At 43.9% G+C, this 18,799-nt stretch overlaps 1 protein-coding gene and 1 non-coding gene across 2 annotated transcripts in view; both read right to left on the reverse strand.

The window, feature by feature from the left end:
• The window catches only part of LOC144754969 (mitochondrial import inner membrane translocase subunit Tim23), a 109,069-nt gene that overhangs the window by 53,601 nt on the left and 36,669 nt on the right, over positions 1 to 18,799 (reverse strand). The window contains exon 5 of the mRNA XM_078643349.1: positions 5,414 to 5,472. Within this exon, the coding sequence (XP_078499475.1) occupies positions 5,414 to 5,472 (59 nt within the window). The remainder of the gene's footprint in view (positions 1 to 5,413; positions 5,473 to 18,799) is intronic.
• On the reverse strand, positions 4,951 to 5,154 carry LOC144756927 (small nucleolar RNA SNORA74). Its single transcript, XR_013595407.1, has one exon. It is a non-coding gene; the product is annotated as a small nucleolar RNA SNORA74 (small nucleolar RNA).

An 18,799-nucleotide genomic window follows, 5' to 3' on the forward strand; every position in this document is an offset into this window, starting at 1 on the left:
CTTTTTTCCGCTGCATGAAGTTCTCCATTTCTGCCTCGAGGCGCCTTCTTTTCTTTTCCATCTCGGCCGCGTGTTCCGCGTCGGATGGTTCCGCCGCTCTCTTCGACGGATGGCTCGTCGCCGTGCCTCTCGGAGTCGAAGTTTTCGACGTCGAACCGGATATCGGGTCTCTGGTCGTCGTCGACAGTTTCGGGTCTTTCTCCCTCGTCGATCGATCCTTTTCGGGGACGATTTTCGACGTCTTCTGCTGATCAGCAGCTCTCGGCGCCGGGGACTCCTTCTCTGAGGATCCGCTGGGCCTGGGAGTAGTCGCGGACGCCGCCTTTTTTGGCGTCGGCGCTTTCGGGGTCTTGCCCTCGATTTTTCGAGACTCAGAGTCTCTCGGGTTCTTGGGGGCCGAAGAGTCTCCTACCTTGTCAGAAGTCTTCGTGTAATCGGTCTCTACGACCGTGTAGCTGTCGTCTTCGGCGGCAGCGTTGTCTTCTTCCTCGGAGGACATCCCCAGCTCGTAGAGCGACGGGGTCGGGGCCTTCCCCTGCAGGGCGGCGTGTGCTACCCTCTGCCTCTCTCTCACACGAAGGGTCTTCGGGGTGAAGGCGGAACAGGCGTTGCAGTCTCCGCTTTCGTGGTCCACCGGTAGGCAAAGGTTGCATACCGGGTGCTGGTCCTTCTGCGCGTACTTGTGGTGGCAGTTACGGCAGAACTTGAACGGCGTGTTGTCCATCCTCGAGCGTCCAGGGCCTCTCTGGTCGCGTGTTCGTCGACGGTCGTCGAAGATCTGGATGGAAAACGCCTTATCTTTGCTTGTCTTTCGTCGGTGAAGTCCCCTGGAGTCTTCAGATGACTTCTCCTCGTCTTTTCTGTATTTTTCTTTCTTCTTTCTCCAAAAATGTCTGGAGCCCAAACGGGAACGATCCAGACCCGACCGCGGAAAAAAAGAATCTGAAGATGGCGCCCAAGAGTGGGAGCTTCCGCAGGAAGCATGCCGACGTCACCGGAAATACACCCAAAGGGGGTGTGACGCCGACGCCCACCTGGGCAAAGAGAAAAAAAAAAAAAAAAAAAAAAAAACAAAAAAAAAAAAAAAACAAAGAAAAGACTACGAATCCGGACCCAACCACAAGACCGCGGAATAATGCACAGCATAGTGAATCCAGAAAGATTCACGCTGCAAAACTTCACCATCCCATACTATTCTTGGGCCTTACCTGGCTACTTGGTCTATTCCAAACCAGGTTAATCAGAGACCATAGTTCGCCCATCATCTGATTTGCCTGGACGAAGTTCAATCTTTTGAACGAAACGCGTTGGCTGAAGCTTTTTGCACAATTTGATGGATTATGAAATAAAGAACCACTTTTTCACAAAGGAACTGACCAGTCTATTATTGAAACAGACATATCTGGGAGTGCACCGCTCCACTTTTCTCGAAACCTTGTGAACTATGCACAATCTATCAACTCATCAGTGACCTTTTCTTTCCATATTCTTTCCTATTACTCATTAAGTTTTAAAGAGCTCATTTTTTCGCCACTCTGTAGCAGTCTTATGCTCCCACACATCTTTGATCCAATGAGGTTTAAAGTAAGAAATGCATCTTAAGTTCCAACTTTAACAAAGATGCCCATAACAAACACAACATTTGTTATATTTTAATCATACGCCTAACTAAAAACCGCCCCAAATACTGTTGGAATGGAATGAATTGGATTTTATTTATTTATTTGGTTGATGAATAAAGTCGCTGTCCTTGAAAACTTCGCACCATCTCGCTTAAAAAAAATACAAACTGCTAAACAATGTGTGTGTTCAACGACCAACACGACCTCCTTTTCCTGTAAATCACAGATTTCCCTGCAGCAACAATCTGTTAGCCTGTTGTGTCATGTCAAACACAAATACTGCGGCACGCCTCTCGGAGCATAACGCTGAACCTTTAACACAGAACATCTCCTACGGCCTCCTTTTCAAACCAGTAGTTTCAGGTCATTTCTGTAAACAGGTCTTTCCAAGAAAAGAGACCCCGGTTTATGATCGACTTATTTTCTGTAGAAAGGCTTACATTACACTAAATAGTCACTAGTTTAGTATTCCACCATCCTTCAATACAGGTTGTTGATACAAGTTTCACATTTAGAATTGCAGCTCAGGAAAGGAGCAAGACCCGATTACCTACATATTAAATGGCCCATGGGAAAAAGAAGATGGGAATCAGAAAAACACTTTAAAAACAACTGCTTTTCACGGTCAGATAACTGGGTAGCGATAAGGTCTCATTCGCTATCTAGCATCGATGACACGGAAAAAATGGTTCATTTTATACAGACGGACTAAAATACAATTTCACTGCCCATTATACTGTATGGACTGGAGAACAACAGTTTGCTAGCAAAGAGATAGCCTGGCTATGCAGAACAAATTACAAATAAAAAGTCTTCTCTTTCTTGCGTGCCTTATTTAATTCGCATTTCAGTTGGATAAAAAGAAGCTTTCAAAGTCATTACACATAGAATTTCTTATCTAATTATTTTACTCCCTGTAATAATAATGGCTCACTGATGCATGACTCGTTAGCATCAACTTTCAAACCATCAGCTCATCACAGATCCAACCAAAACATTGACCAATGGTGGCTTCCTGTAATAAGGTACAACAGTGAACCACCAATCATAACTACGCCCAGTTTAGAACTCTGCAGCCCTTGCAACACTACCTCAGAGTGCTCTACAGGGGAAAGATTATGCCAGGTAAGAATAGACTGGCAGATGGATTTGGAAGTGGCAAGAGCAAAGCATTTTTCCATATTTGAACATCTTCACAACTAACTAACTTTCAGCTTCGAAACATCTCCAAATATTTGCAGGCCACACTGCATCAAACTGCTTCCGACCTGCCCAAATATTTCAAGCAATAGCCCTATCCTTGTAATGATCACATTTATTTAAGTTTAACATGTATACTGTTGCAGGGATTCTACACAAACAAACTATGCACAGGATTATGGGACCTTGGTGTATAGGGACTGGGTCTTCCCAACACCTTAGTACCTACAAGCCCAAGACCGACTATCTATGGTGTCACTTGCTCTCCTACTCCCCGAGAAACAACTGCTTAGACACCCCACAACACTCCCTGATCTCTCAGGAATCGCTGTAACAAAATGTACCTTTTCACTCGCACATTTGTTCTTGTCCACAATAAGATCCGACACACAAAATAGTTTAAAATATTTATTTTAACTAACGTGCCCTAACATGCAGTATACGTGCCACAAAAAGCAAGAAAATGCATAGTATTAATGCCGTCAGCACAGCAGCTAGCCATTAAATCAGGAAGGGAGAGGTCATCAAAAAAGAGAGACAATGGAGAAAAGACTATAGTGCCTCAACTCCCTCCCCGTGCTAAGAAGAAGTATCATTATATAATAAAAGATCTTTGGTTTTTGTCTGCAGACCCAATACCTTAGCCTATAGATGGTAGATCTACATCATAGGTGCTGTCTCGCGCTTCTCCCTGGAAAGGTTCCTCTCCAAGTGCGTCTCACCTAATTCGTGGACCCCACTAAAACGCAAAGTACGTTGTACAAACAGCTGCATCAGTAGGTTCTTAAGGACTAAGATCTGTCCAGAACAAAATAATAAGGGGCATTGCTGTTCGACCTTGCATATAATGTTCAGTCAAAATCCCAAGAACATGCACACAGCAATGAGTTCTCCTGTGAAAGCAGCCATCAAAAATATTGCAAAAAATAAAGCCATGTAGTAATGTGCGCAAAGCAGCAGGCTGCGACGTGCTCATGCTAACTTAGTGAAGACGACAATGTCCCTATGGGCCACGTGACAACACAAATTACAAGCGTACCGACCTGTAGGCAGGTCGACTTGAAGCCCTCTCCAAGGTATTATCGGACTGTAGAGGCTCCAATTTTAATTTAGAATACAAAAAAAATCAGGCAAAAAAATGAAATCTGAAAGAGAAATGTTTGAGCTCTGATCGCTCAAAAAGGTTTCCATGGTGGTAGAGGCCTGTAGGCTAACACAGTAGCACTTAGTCTAACAGCTGTAATTTAGACTCTCACACTTAGGATCTGCATTTGACTGTACGTGTGCGTGAGTTTTTTCTCCCTCACTTTCAAGGAACTGGTATGATCCCTTTCCTCAAACTTATCCTCTTGAACATTGATCCAACTAGCAATAAGGTCAGACTGTGTTCTCTGAAAAATTGTTTGTACAACTTCAAAGATTAATTTAGAAATCATATCTATAGCCTTTACTATACCTCATCCTATTAACTCACTAGGAAACTATCTTTTGTTCATAACTCAGTTTGAAGCAGTCACCCCAAAAATAAAAAAAAATCCTGCATAATATTATATATATATATATATATATATATATATATATATATATATATATATATATATATATATATATATACATTTAAACATATATACATAAATACATATACACATTTAACAGTTTAAAAAACAGACAGTTGCAAAAGAACCACAAAAAAAGTTAAACACATGAATATGAACTAATTTGGCACAAATTATCAACTCTAAGGAGTTGTTCAATTTCAAAAGTAGTACAGCTCATGGCACAACCGTTGACACTTTACTAGTGTTTAAGTAGACAAGGGTTCTGGTGTGATGAGATGCTACAATGTACAATGTGTATATTACTACAAAGCAAATCTCTTGGCACTTAACAAGGGGTTGACAGCAGCTAAGAGTATCAAAAATCTGACAGGTTGAGTCCGCCCATAGCTGTCACCTTAGTCTATTAAGCCATCTTACTAGTGATAACATTGTACTTATGCTGTCACAATAGCTTTAAATAGGCCAGACCGACATAAGGACTCTCAAAGTCAGGCCTTGCAACCCTGGAGGACAGCGGAGCTAATTCGCTGTAACGTTACCTTTCCAAGCACTGGTTGCAGCTTAAAATGAATGTGTGCTTTCAGACTAGCACTAAATAGACTATGGATAACATTTAGCGCACTCTCGAGAAAGCACGGAAGTGCCCAACACAAATGTTAGATGCCCCCAGAACGGAGACGGTTAACATTCATAAAATGGGCAGAACCTTTATCTCCCAGTAGTGTAACACTGTCACGGGCACGGCAATGCATGGACAGCTGACTACCGCTGGACCCTAAAAATTGGATGAGGCTTCATTTTTGTTAACCATTTCAGGTACAGAGTAATAGGTCTTTGTGTGGGATTTTGACATCATTCCCTTGCATTGGCGTGCGTATCACAACAAAGGTAAGTAAACCCACTCTCCGTACTACAGCAGACCTCAAAGATCAGCCACTGATGAAGTCCCTACATTAGAAAAATCAGTTTATATCCCAACAATTCCAGGACCAGACAAGGCAAGAAGTTTGACAAAGTGACAATTGCACTTACCCAGAGACCCCAAAGTGTTCGCCCAAAGTGCGCCTTGTCTCGTCACCATGTTTAAAATCCTAGTTAAGAAAGAAAGAATTATGTTAAACATTGCTTTCATAGAATTAATAACTGTCAAAAAGATGGTCATCTCAGAAAAATATACTTTCAACCCAAAAATTGTAAACTGGGATTATGGCACTTAAAGCGACAACGAACTGAATAGACATTTTTGTGAAATTAAATACAGCCGATGGTACTAGCAGATATTTTCTTATAGGGTGTTAAGTAGCAGCAACATAAATCAAACAGATTATACAAAACAAAACAAAAAATTGTACACAGAAAAGTGACAAATCAGGATAACACCAACAATCGGCCATTATGCTTGTGGGGACGTAGGGCCAATGAACTTTGGCCGTGTGCCACACTCATTTCATCATTCTCACCCACCAAGTAAGTATGTATCCCTCTGCAAAGGGGGTCAAGGTCACATGTCTCCTAAATGATGCTGCTCAGACCAGATGATGAAGCGTTTTGCTAATCAAGTGGGCGAGTGTCCTTTTAAACAGGAGGATATTTGATAGTTGTATTCCTAGAATGTATTGCTCTGGGATACCTTTGTGCTATATGGTCAGGCGGGAGGCTGCATCTACAATACATTGCATCTCATCCATTTTGTGAAGTATATGAAAATTGAAAGACCGACCCCAAGAGGGTTCATTGTACAATATACGCCTTCTAGCAGTGGAAGCTAACTTTCTACAACAGTTTCTCCATTGAAAACAAATAGTTTCTACTCCGGCTGCACGTGAAGAAAACAAATGCACCTCAAGTACTGCAACAGAAGCATTCCTTTTTAGGTGAAATGATACAAACAGCATGACCAAAAACTGAAATACTCAGTATTTTTTAAATAAAAAAAAAAAAAGAGGGAAAGCTGCAGCAGAAAGCTAAAGCCAAGTTTCAATTTTCACTATAGATATTTAACATTGCCAGGAAAAAGGTCAAGGGTCCCAAAAAGATGTATTCACCCCCACCAAAACGACTCTTAAAACGTGGGATAATGTTCTCAAGCAGACTGAGTGGACTTCATTCCCCCCCGCCATTCACCCCCATTCATTACAATCCTGCCTTCTCGCCTGTGTTGGAACCGGGCCCGTTCGACACATGAAGGGAGGGGTGTTGTCTCACTCAGACTGATATTTTCCATATTTGTGACATTTTAGCATTTGAGAACTGGAAAAAGAGTATGCCACCTACCCAATACAGAATTTTATCACTACATGCAGATACGGGACTGGGCTTTGCAGTCGGGGAATAGAGAAGGGGCGACGAGAGAACTCGCGATGCTAGAGCACTTTGTAAAGGGGGCAAGCACAGCGAAGGTGGTGATTTCTTTTCTTTATTCTCTTCTACTGCACACACTACCATCTAGACGTCAGAGACATCTTGAATTCTGGAAACACATGAGGCTAGGAAATTTCAGACACAATGGAAGGCCCTCTGGAGGGACATAAAAAGGCTCAATCACTTGCTGGGTCAATGTGAGGCTCTTTATGAAATACAATAAGATTGATAACTTTACACCACAAAACTAAAGAAGATATTCCCTAACACGGAGTTTTGTTGGAGAGGATGCAGCATGCTAGGAGACTTCCGCCACACATGGCGCCAGGATTTCAGACTAATAAAGACAATTTCTTCCTTATAGTCTCTTCGTGTATTACCAACCCTCTGTCCTTTTTGGTCTGAAATCCTGGCACAAATCAAAGACAGGCTAGGTTATCCCATCCCCACATCCCCAAGTTTTGCACTTCTTGCCATCAGACTCGGATTTGAAATTCCAAACAAAAGCAGATCAGGCCATAGGGTGGTTATGTCTTGGGGCTGCCAAAACAGCAATCGCGGCAGCATGGAAAAACACAAGCTCCTTCTTGCACAATGGCATGCTCTACTATGGCAAGCGCTAACAATGGAACAGATGAGCGACATCTACAGGGATGAGTTCAAAAACTTTGAATACTCGTGGGGTCCACCGGTTAAATTTGTCGAAAGGCCTCATGCTGACAACCTGCCTCACGAGTGTGAGAGCTCTACACCTGTTCCAATTTTAACCCATAGCTCTCAACGCCATCAGAACGCTCTCTATAAAGTGCCCAGCATCTAACAGTACACCCAGGCTCCCTATGGTCTTTGCTAGTTATGCGTTCTCTCTCTCTGTCCCCGTTTTCCTCGTCTCACCATTTATGTCTTTGCCTTTTTTCTGGTTACTTATCCGTACCAATCCTTGCCTTGGATTTGTTCTCCTGGTTAAATGTAAATTGTGACTACCCAGTTCATCAGGTTTAATGTGAAGTGGTAACCCTGTTGGCTCTCCCTTCATTAAAGGCAAATGAAAGCAACAATATACGCAAGAGTTGGAATAAAGCTTGATGGGGGAGGGAGGGAGGGTAGAAATGGGAGTTCTTTTAGGAGAACATATGTCATTTTACTGTTCATGTCCCCAAAACATTGAAAAATCTCCAATTTTCAACTGTCTCAGAGCTGTGGATCAGTGGATAACTTGGAGCAATCTCAAATTGAATGCTTCAAAAACAGAAATACTCAGGTGTGGCAATTGGAAACATTACAACCCGCTTGCCGCCTGGCCTGATGAACTGGGATCACCACCCAAAGTATCGAAGGAAGTAAGAAACCTCGGAGTGACCATGGACTCCAAGCTGTCGAATGCCCAAGTGGACAAACTAGCAAGATCAAGCTTTGTCACTATAAAAAACGCTGCAACAAATTTTCCCTCATTTGGGATTTCCACACAAGATCCAAGCTACCATCTCTCTCGTTTTGTCCAAAGTCGACTACGTCAATAGCCTCTACCACGGATCACCTTTAACAACCATGAAAAGACTACAACGGATTCTGTACTTGGCTGTCAGACTACTCTTGCATATCAAACCGCGAGACCACATCTCACTTGCCTTGAAAGCCCTGCATTGTTAACCAGTTGCCAGAAGATCCACGTTCAAGCTACTTTGTATGATCCACAAAGCAATACATGGAATGGGACTGCTCTTCATCAGGAATAAAATCACCAAACACATTCAACAAATGAATCTATGCTCTAAAGGGGCATCTCACCTCAAAATCCCAAAATGCAAGGGAAAAAAAACATGGGTGGCACATCCTTCTCGGTTTAAGCAGCCAAACTATGGAACTCTTACCCCCCCCCCCCCATATAAGATCCACCTACAACCACCTTATCTCCAGAAAACTACTCAAGAATTGGCTCTTTCCCACATAAGCAAACAAATTTACAGCATATTCCTCTGTATGTAAGCATTGATTTTCACTATAGATATGTACCCATCTTTGTGTATTGCTTTGTATAAACATGTTGAATAATTTTGTTGTAAATAAAGAAATAAAAATCTTTAGTCTACATGTACTTACTTTCATTGTGCATCTATGTACCTTCCGTGTACTTGGATCTGTGTGTCTGTTACATTTCTCCTGAAAAAAGCATATCCAATGCACTACCCCTATTTCTCATCCCGTACCTCCATCATTATTTTTAATCTATATATACTTACCTCCTCTATGCATCTATATACTTTCAATGTACTTCTGGATCTATAGATTTATCACTTTCTTCTAATTTAGCATTTCAAATGCACTACCCTATTTCTCAGCCTATACTTCTCTCAACATATCCCCTGGCCCAACCTTCTGACTTCTCAATCTTTTCTACTACTATTTCAAAAGCACTATCCTATCTCTCACCCTATACATATATCAATATATCCTCTACATCCACTCATTTATCCCAAATCCCACACCACTACTATGATCCCAAAAATAACTGTCTAGACTCTCTCCTACTCTACCCCTCCTTTCATCGGACACCTCTTTTTACTATACCGATCCCCCAAAACAAACCTTTATAAACTCATCCCTCTGACTCTTCCCCTCAAAAACCCCTTTTACATATCCAAAAGCCTCCTACTACTGCTATGACCTAAAAAAAAAAAAAAAAAAACACAAAAAAACCCTCACTGTTCTGTCCCTCCACTATCCTTTCCAATCAAAGGAACAGATTAACGTGTTCACATCTCAATTTCCATATTCCACTATACTAATTCACCACTAATCCTTTATGGGTTCCAGAGTAGTATGCTACTTGCCAATGACGTGCCTCAACACCCCCCATCAAGGGGAAGCAAGCGCTATATAAATACAAACCTCTTTTCCTCCTCTATCCCGCAACCTACTCTTCTCTACTTAAATAACTGAATAACATATCCACCCCTCAAATTACTTCATACTGCACTATACTAATTTTTTCAACACTAATCTTTTATGGGTTCCAGAGTAGCGTCCTACTTGCCAGAAAAGAGCTTCAACACCCATCAAGGGTAACTGGTGCTACATGAATGTAAACCTTTCTTCCCTTTTATTCCTCGGCTACTCTTCTCAATCCAAATAACTAATATCTACCACTCAAATTACTTTCATATTTCACCATACTAATTCACCACTAATCCTTTATGGGTTTCCGGAGTAGCATGCTTCAAGATTCTGCTATATTTCCAAATCTGAATCCAAATAACTGACTAACCTATAAACTGACTAACCTATCCACCACTTAAAATGTACTTGCATGTTTCACTATACTAATTCAACACTGATCCCATGTGTTCCGGAGTAGCGTGCTACTCGCCCAAAAAAGTGCTTAGACTCCTCATCAGGGGTAGTAAGCGCTATATAAATGCAATTATATACAATACAATGTTCTATCCATTTACAATAAGGACTTTTAATGGTAATATACGAAGAGACTATAAGGAATAAATTGACTATCCGACAGAATCTGATCCCGGAACCAGAGTGAAAATAGATGGAAAAGAGTACAATATATTTGATGTATTGCCATGTTTATTTCTTGAATCAGAAAAACGTAATAAAAAGTTTGATAAAAAAAAGATTTATTGCATCACAGCTCATTGTTACCTGGATTTAACACAGTGACCTGTAAGCAGTTAAAAAGAATTAGGACTTACTCATTGTATGCTTAAAGACTTTGCTGGAAAATAGCAAAAAGCTCTGCTCATTTTTTAATAGCCATTATTGAAGATTCCACAAATAATTGTATTTATACCATAGCCTATTAAATCAGAATTACACATACATGAAAAAAGTCAATACCTAATAACCAGTTCCAGTTTGGAGTTTACAATGGGGATAAACGGAAGCTTAACATTTTGATTTGTTTTAGACCCACCCGAGTGGATAGCACCTGAACTATAATAGTAAGCTTAAAAATTATGAGGGGTAAAATGATTTCATGTGGGGGTTACTTAAGAGGATCAGTGTCACAGAAGCCGCTACCTACCAATGAAGGAACAGATTAGGAGTTGCAATTGTAGTTTGCATCATCTCTGTAGCATTCTAAGCTTACATTTGGTTTAGTTCTATAGTGTGTGCCCCCTTGTCCTTGCACAAAACTGCTTCACTGATAAGGCTTAGTAAGAAGAAAAAAGAAAAAAAAAAGTTAGGAACTTTTACTTATTTCAGGTTCACTTGAATGTTATCACACCAATACAAAACACAGTAAACCTGTACCGCGAATGGTGAAATACCGTGGTCATTTCAGCTCAGCATAGCTAGCGTTTGCAAAACCCATGCTTAAAGACTTTGCTGGAAAATGGTAAAAGGCTTGCTCACATTAAAATCTCTAAACAGTTAGCAACTGAACTAATCCTATGCTTAAAGAGCAGAATTTCAAGGAGGGAAGTGCTGGTGGTGTTCTAGATGTACTACACAGAGGATATCTCTTCACCTAAAGACAGGAAACTACCATAGTTCCCTAACTGCTGTTTATGCATGATTCATGCGTTACTTTAAGCATTTGTGTAGACATATGTGGTGCATTTTTTTTCCAACAACTACAATGTATTTGAAAGTGCAGAAGGGAAACTAGACTCTGCTGATGCGCAGGCAACTCGGAATGTGCAGGAAACTCGGAATTCGCAGTAATCTCTGTGCTGAGAGAAACAATGCTATCATTGTGCAAACAGTGTTTTAGTGTGCTGACTTCAGCAAGCCAGCTGAAGTGATATCATGCGTTATCACAATGCTACGTTTAAAGAGGCTTGAAAAACGGTGTAATAACGTAAGCAGTGGCTATATACCAACGCTGATCATAATGCAAGTATTTCAGCATTAAAGCAATACATGTGTACCATACCCACATAACTAGGTTTAAGAGCCGAGTGTTTCCACCAGGCACCCCAAATCTTCTTGTGCTTCTTAGGGCAACCCATCGCCAAGTATACTCCTTCTCCATTCATTAAGTGGTGGCGGTTTGTTACTCAGCCAGTGTCGTGCAATGACCCGTTGCACAACATGCATCCCACCGTGATGAACTCAGAAGTGCAATCCGCGCCTTCAAAATCATCAATGATTCCCCAGTAGCCATTTAAGGGCAGAGTTCAATATGTTCTATCAGTACTTGTGTCAGTGTTACTTCATGTCGGGTCATAATCCCTATGAAGGTACTTGAACTAAGTCCAATGGAGGCAAACTAAAATTGCATGTGCATCCCTGCAGAATGCAAATCTTTGGAGATACCTCAGGATTCACATTAATGTATCCCAGGAAAAATGCTTATCCGCAGAGCTTTGACTGGGCGATTAGTCTGCAAATTGCCACAGAGGTGTGTTCGTGTCCTCTGATGTGGGGGTGGCATGGAAGCGTAACTGAGCCCATATTAAATTGTTTGAGGGCGGACATTCGAGTGTAGTCCGGCCTCCCCTCTCCCCGACTGGGAGGTGATTGGCATTCTTCAAAGTGGTGTCCTTGCCCCATATCTTAGATCAGTTACAAAACTTCCTGTAGGACACCGAGGCAGTGGTTCTGGAAACCGGCCTATCCTCTGCAGCTTCATATGGGATAACAGCATTCCCTGCATTGCATTTAGCAAATGTTTTCAATCTACCTACTTTGGAGGTATCTCAGCAGTTGACATCGAGTCAACCTACCCACCTCTCAAATTACTTTCATATTTCATTATACTAATTCAACACTAATCCTTTCTGGGTTCCGGAGTAGCATGATATTCGCCCAAAAAACGCTTCCACACCCCATCAGGGGTAACAAGCACTATATAAATACACACCTTTTTCCCCTCTTCTAAACCGGCACTATCATTCCCGATCCAGATACCCGACTAACCCATCCACCACTCAAATTACTTTCATATTTCACTATACTAATTCAACAGTAGCGTACAACTCATAGAAAAAGCGCTTTGACGCCTCGCCAGGGTTGTAAGCGTTATATAAATGCAATTACAATAAAATATTATCAGGCCTTGCATCTACTGATTAATGATTGGTGGTATGACTTTCATGGCGATCCTGCTTTTGTATCCGAGAAGTGGCATACATGGGACACCCCCCAAGGTTCCTTTCTATATGGCAGCAGCAGTCTGGACGGCCTTCCCCCAGCCATCAAGGTGATTTTCTATATGTGGAAAAGCACCCTCCCGCAGATGGGCTGGCGGGGGAGACTGATGGAACGGACACTGCTTTGGCAGAGCCATGCGCTGTCATAGGTGTCCGGGTTAGAGGGATTTCATAGGCAGGACTTAATAGGGATATCTACTCTGGACCATGTTATGAGTGGGGCCACACCAAAGTCCTTTCAGACTTTGCAACCGGAGTATGAACTTCGCTGCAGTCCATTCCATCAATACTTGGTTCTGTCATGCATTGACCCCATACATAACAGCCTTAACTGAACTCCCCGTACTTAATCTGTTGGAAGGTAAGCTTCTTGCAGGAGACTATAGATCATAAGGCCTCAAATATCTACCAGACCCTCATTTCCAACCAATCGGACACATTCCCTACCTTGCAGAAGGCATGGCAAGATGATTTGGGAGACCTGGAGGATCAGGACTCGAACGAGGCTAGGGGAGCACATGGAGCAGCGGCTAGTGCAGCCAGACTCAGACTGACATAGCTTTAATACCTTCACAGGGTATACCTCATATGACATCGCTTATGGAAGGTGGGGGGGTTAAGGCTTACTCAGTTTGCCTCCGCTGAGGAGATGCAGAGTAGACATTCCTACATACTGTGTGGGAAGGTCATGTCTAAGAACCGTTTTGGCAGGAAGTGAGATCCTTACTGAGCGGGTTCCTGGGATAGAATGTTCCAATGGACCCCCAGTTTATCTGCCTACATAGTGTGTGCTGGCTAGTAACTGATACAAAATAATGCTGCTCTTTTTGGGGTTGACCCTTGTCAAACAATAAATAGCAGGGAGTGGAAGGCCAAGCAGACTCCTCTGACGGAATGGAGAAAGGGAATGGACCATTGTATGGGTTTAGAAATAGCAGTTTACAGGGCCTGGGACTGCTCGCAGAAGCATGCTAAGGTGTAGCAGGCATGGGTAGACTACCGGAGTCTTGTGCTGGAGCCCACCCAGCCTATGCGACGAACGCTGGACAACAAAATTCAAGCCTTTATGGGCTGTTGCACATCTGGGATGAGCTAAGGCAATTGTTTCAAGTTTTATTGATTATGCTGAACAGATTACCAGGTAGGCGGCGCCAAGGTGGGTTCGATGCGCATAGATTGGAGTTTTGTTTCTGCGATCCCTGCATATTTGCGTATAGGGACAGTGTTAGTATTCAGTGTCCAATGCACGAGCCCCTTTTTAAACCCACGGTGCAAACTATTCCTAGACGGCGCTGGAATAAACTTAAACTCGACGATTTTTACCACCTGTTGTCCACTGACCCGCTGGGTTCATTTGAAGCTGTGGATGTGGGTTATGACCGCTTTTGTGAGTGGGTTACTAGGGCCTTAGATTCCCTCATTCCGATAGTTCTGTGTAAATGTGGAGCTAGGGACCCTAGTCCCTGGTACGATGAATCTCTGCGGGCGCTCAAAAGCACCTGCAGGCGCGCAGAGCGGGTTTGGCGCAAAACTTATGACAGCAATAAAAAAGTTTTGTATCTGGCCACTGTAAAGCTCTACCATCGCGCTGTCTGTAGAACTCGGGCGGCTTTCTACGCTCTTCAATTTCGTTCCAGTACCAATCCCTCCAAAACCATTTTTAAGGCCTTGAAAGATCTTATGGCTAAAAAGGTGTCAGCGAATACACTTGGTTCCACTGCACATTGTGAAGCCTTGGCAGCCTTCTTTTTGGAGAAGGTCCGTGCCATCCATAGATCCTTTCCTACAGTCCTTATGCTGCCAGACTTCCCAAGCTTCCAGCTCAGGATGTTTTACATTCTTTTCCTAGTTTCTCTGGAATGCGTTGAGAAGTTGGCCCAGCAGGTCAAGTCGGGGTCTCCGGCTGATCCTTTACGGCCAGCTTTGTTTAGAGACCTTGTATCCCAGGGTCTCTCGCCGGTATGCTCTTTGATCAATATCTCATTAGCATCCGGTCTGGTCCCTGCTAAGTGGAAACAGGCGGTAGTTACGCCCATTCTAAAGAAATCTACTCTGGACGCCAGTAAACCTGAGAACTACCGCCCAATTTCACTTCTCCCGTGGCCAGCTAAAGTAGCTTAGGCGCATGTCAACACTGCCCTCTCGGACTATCTTTCACGGGCTAACATCTTAGACAGCACGCAGAACGGATTTCGAGCGGGACACAGCACGGAGATAGCTCTCCTCTTTATGGTGGAGCACCTGCGCTCCGTGCTTGATGCGGGTCAAACGGCGGCGCTGGTGCTATTAGATCTAAGCGCCGCCTTTGACACCGTCTCCCACCAGATCCTTCTGCAACGCCTGGAGGAAGCTGGCGTTATCGGCCCCGCTCTCCAGTGGTTCCGTTCTTTTCTTGCTAACCGATCCTTTTGCGTGGCCGTTCCGCCCCATCAGTCCAAATTCTATCCTCTGGATCTAGGGGTCCCCCAGGGCTCCTCGCTGAGCCCCACGCTATTCAATCTTTACGTGAGGCCGCTGGCTGAGGTCGTCAAGCACTGGGGTATGACCATGGTGTCATACGCGGACGACACTCAGCTTGCGGTCACGCTCAGCGGGGATGCTGAAATGGATGCTCCTAGATTCCAGAATGGACTTCGAGCGGTCGCCAGCTGGATGACTGCCAACTGTCTCCAGCTGAACGCAAAAAAGACGGAAATTATGATCTTTGGCAAGCAAACGAACTCTGGGGTGACAGGTGGTGGCCCTCGGACTTGGGTCCTACGCCCACTCCGGTCTCTGAGCTAACAAGCATTGGCATTGCCAATAGGTCTCGCTTTTGGGCCCTTATAAGTAGTTATGCAGCATAATTTCCTTGTTGCAACATAAAATGTCGCATGCATAAACACTTAGATGGTCCCAAAAGCGAGCCCTATTGGCTATTTGCAATGCAATAAGTCTTGCATTTAGGCAACTTTAAGCTGTTGGCATAGTAAATGACAATGCCTTTTCAATTTATTGTAAAAGTAAAATTTTTTGAAAGTTGTCATTTACAATGCCATAATGTTCAATTTAAGTAAATGGGAGACCTATAGCATTGCAAATGATTGTTATTTATGATGTGTAGCCTGGCGTTGCGTGGGCGAGTGGCGTTGCGTGGGCGAGTGGCGTTGCGTGGGCGAGTGGCGTTGCGTGGGCGAGTGGCGTTGCGTGGGCGAGTGGCGTTGGGTGAGTGTGGTGTTGCGTGGATGATAGTGGGCTTGCGTGGGTGTGAGTGGCGTTGCGGGTCTGTAAGTGTTGCTGTGTGGGTGAAAGTGGCACAGAGCCTTTGATGTGGCCTGGCGCAGGAGAAATGCTGCTGCTGCTAATTAAATACAAGAGCGGCCGGGAAACACAAGTACGGCCGGCCACATAATTAGGGGAGGAGAAGCCGCACAGCACATGCTGGGAGAAGCCCTTTGATGTGCTGTGCGGCCGCGATGCACGCTCTGAGCTGGGGGAGGGCCATTGGCCTGAACTCGCGGCAAGATCAAACGAAGGGTGGGAGGGACATTGAGGAACAGCTGGCCATGAAAGTGTATGGGCCAAAAGCGCGTGCCTGTGGCCACGTGAACTCGAAGAAAACGGCACGAAAAAATGCGGTGGTTTGACAATCAGTTCGAGCACTTGAATTCTCGCCATTTCCCATTCCTTTGGAATGGTAAAGAACGAGACCTAAAAAACCTTGGGGTGTGGCTTGACCCAACTCTCACCTTTGTCTGCCATACAAAGCGCACGGCGGCATGCTGTTTTGGCATCCTGCGTGGACTACGTCCCGTATTAAAAAAATTTTTATGCAACGACCAGGCAACTCGTGGTGCAGGCAACAGTGATCTCTCGACTCGATTATGCCAGCTCCCTTCTGGTGGGGCTCAATCGGGTCGAGATCACCCACCTTCAGCGCGTACAGAATGCTGCGGCTAGAGCAGTCGTCGGCTTACCCAGATTCTGTCCCACAACTAACGCTCTGCGTGCTCTGCATTGGTTGCCAATCGCGCAAAGGATCCAGTCCAAGGTGCTTTGTGTAGCCTACAAGATCCTTAAGGGCTCCCCTGCCTTGATTCTTTCAAATCTTCTGTCCCTTTATGCCCCGGTCCGCTCTCTAAGATCATCGGACCTTGAACTGGCGGTCGTCCCTCGCTTTAAGCGTAGCCGTGCTGGCGGACGCTCCTTTCGAGTTCGCGCCGCTGCTCTGTGGAACTCTCTCCCCCGAGAGATACGTGCCCTAAGTGACTTGCTCACTTTTCGTCGAGCTGTAAAAACTCTTCTGTTCCCTTAGATCTCTTATTTTACTTCTTTCTGTTGTGTTGTGTTGCTACCTTGTCGGGCGCCAGGACGCTCCTTTGCTGGAGCATCTGTGCGCGTAATAAATGAGTCTAACAGAACATAACATACTTTCCTTGTATGTCCCCCAAGCAACACATTCTCTCTCTCTCTCTCTCTCCCCCCCCCAACCCCCACCCCCCCCATATCATCCAGACAAGTAGTATTCTCTACAGGGCTACAAATTTTGTCTGTCCAGAAAGAGCCCACAGGCGAAGGGTTTCTGGCTTTATGAAGCACAAGCATCCTCCGTTTTGTTTGGGGTTATAGAAGCCTTTCCAAATTAAACCAGTAACTTCTGGGAGGCAAATTACATGTGGATAATTTCTGACCCAGTGCATGTGAATTTTCACAATCTGCGGCATATACATAGTGCTGCTATATGGCTAACAAGCAACCCAAGGGGGAAAAAACATTCTGATTTCATTCAGTGGTACTAGTTGCCAATCACTGGCCAACAACACACATTTCTTTGGAAAATCTCTGTACGTGCATCCCCAGTGCCTGTTTTCATCCGATTAAATTATTTAGCTCAAGCAGCCTAACTGTCTGGTTGCAAAAGACCAATTGTCCGCTTACCAGAGCCTGCCATTGTTATTTGTTTACTTACTTCTTATTGATAGCTTGCTGTGTCTATCATGAGTCTGTCCCTCCCCTGGCATAGCCTCGTGTCCTTCCACTCCTCCCTATTAGAGAACTATTTTTTATTTTTCTCAAGCACTCCTAGAGAGCACCTTTTTTGCTACTTAGCCATGCTGCATAGCACTGCTAAACCACAGGCAAAGGCAATAGGTCACAAAGACGAGACTGGTTTACTTTGCCAATACTTGTATCAGGCCGAGGCTCACCCTAGAAAGAAGGCCTCCTGGCCCAGGCTTTTCCAGCCTGGGAATCATCTAGAGAAGATGAAGTACATAGAGGTTCAATCACACAGTTTACATCACTTTGAAAGAAAGTCTGTTCCAGCTTAAAAACCATGCCTGGGAACAAATGATATATGTATGAAGGGGTTTTAGTATGCTAGAATGTAAACAAAATCACAAAAGACTAGGCATGCTGCTGTAATGCAGCTATCCTTTGTCAGTAATAACTGCTTTTTGTAAAGCGCAAACATATCACCCCGTAAGGGTTTCACTGCGCTGGTGGCCGTCGGGGAGATTAAGTGGGCTACTACCCAGTCACATGATGCTTGGGGGTTTGAGCAGTTACCCCTAGCTCTGGCCGCTGTGCCACACCTCTCGGTTTGTGCAGCTTACACCAAGCATGGTGACAGAACACAAACATTTCCTCTATTCTTTTCATAACCATTTCTTCCGGTGCATTTAACAGATGCAATTTTCCTTTCACCCCCATACACGACACAGGAGAGTAGTTTGTGGTAAATAAATAATTAATTACCGGTTCTATTTTTGACTGGATACAATATAAACGGATAGCTCAATAAATAAGTCAAGATTCGAGGTAGCTGGAGTTTACAGGCTTTAATCAGACATAAAGGACAGGAACAGGACAGCCTGCATGGGAATAGGATGGCAGGGCTCGGCAGCTGCCGGGGGCAGGATCTGGGAATGATGCGCATGACTTTTAATAACAGAACATTAGTATA

The sequence above is a fragment of the Lissotriton helveticus genome, chromosome 5_1 (assembly GCF_964261635.1).
Source record: "Lissotriton helveticus chromosome 5_1, aLisHel1.1, whole genome shotgun sequence".
Lineage (NCBI taxonomy): Eukaryota > Metazoa > Chordata > Amphibia > Caudata > Salamandridae > Lissotriton > Lissotriton helveticus.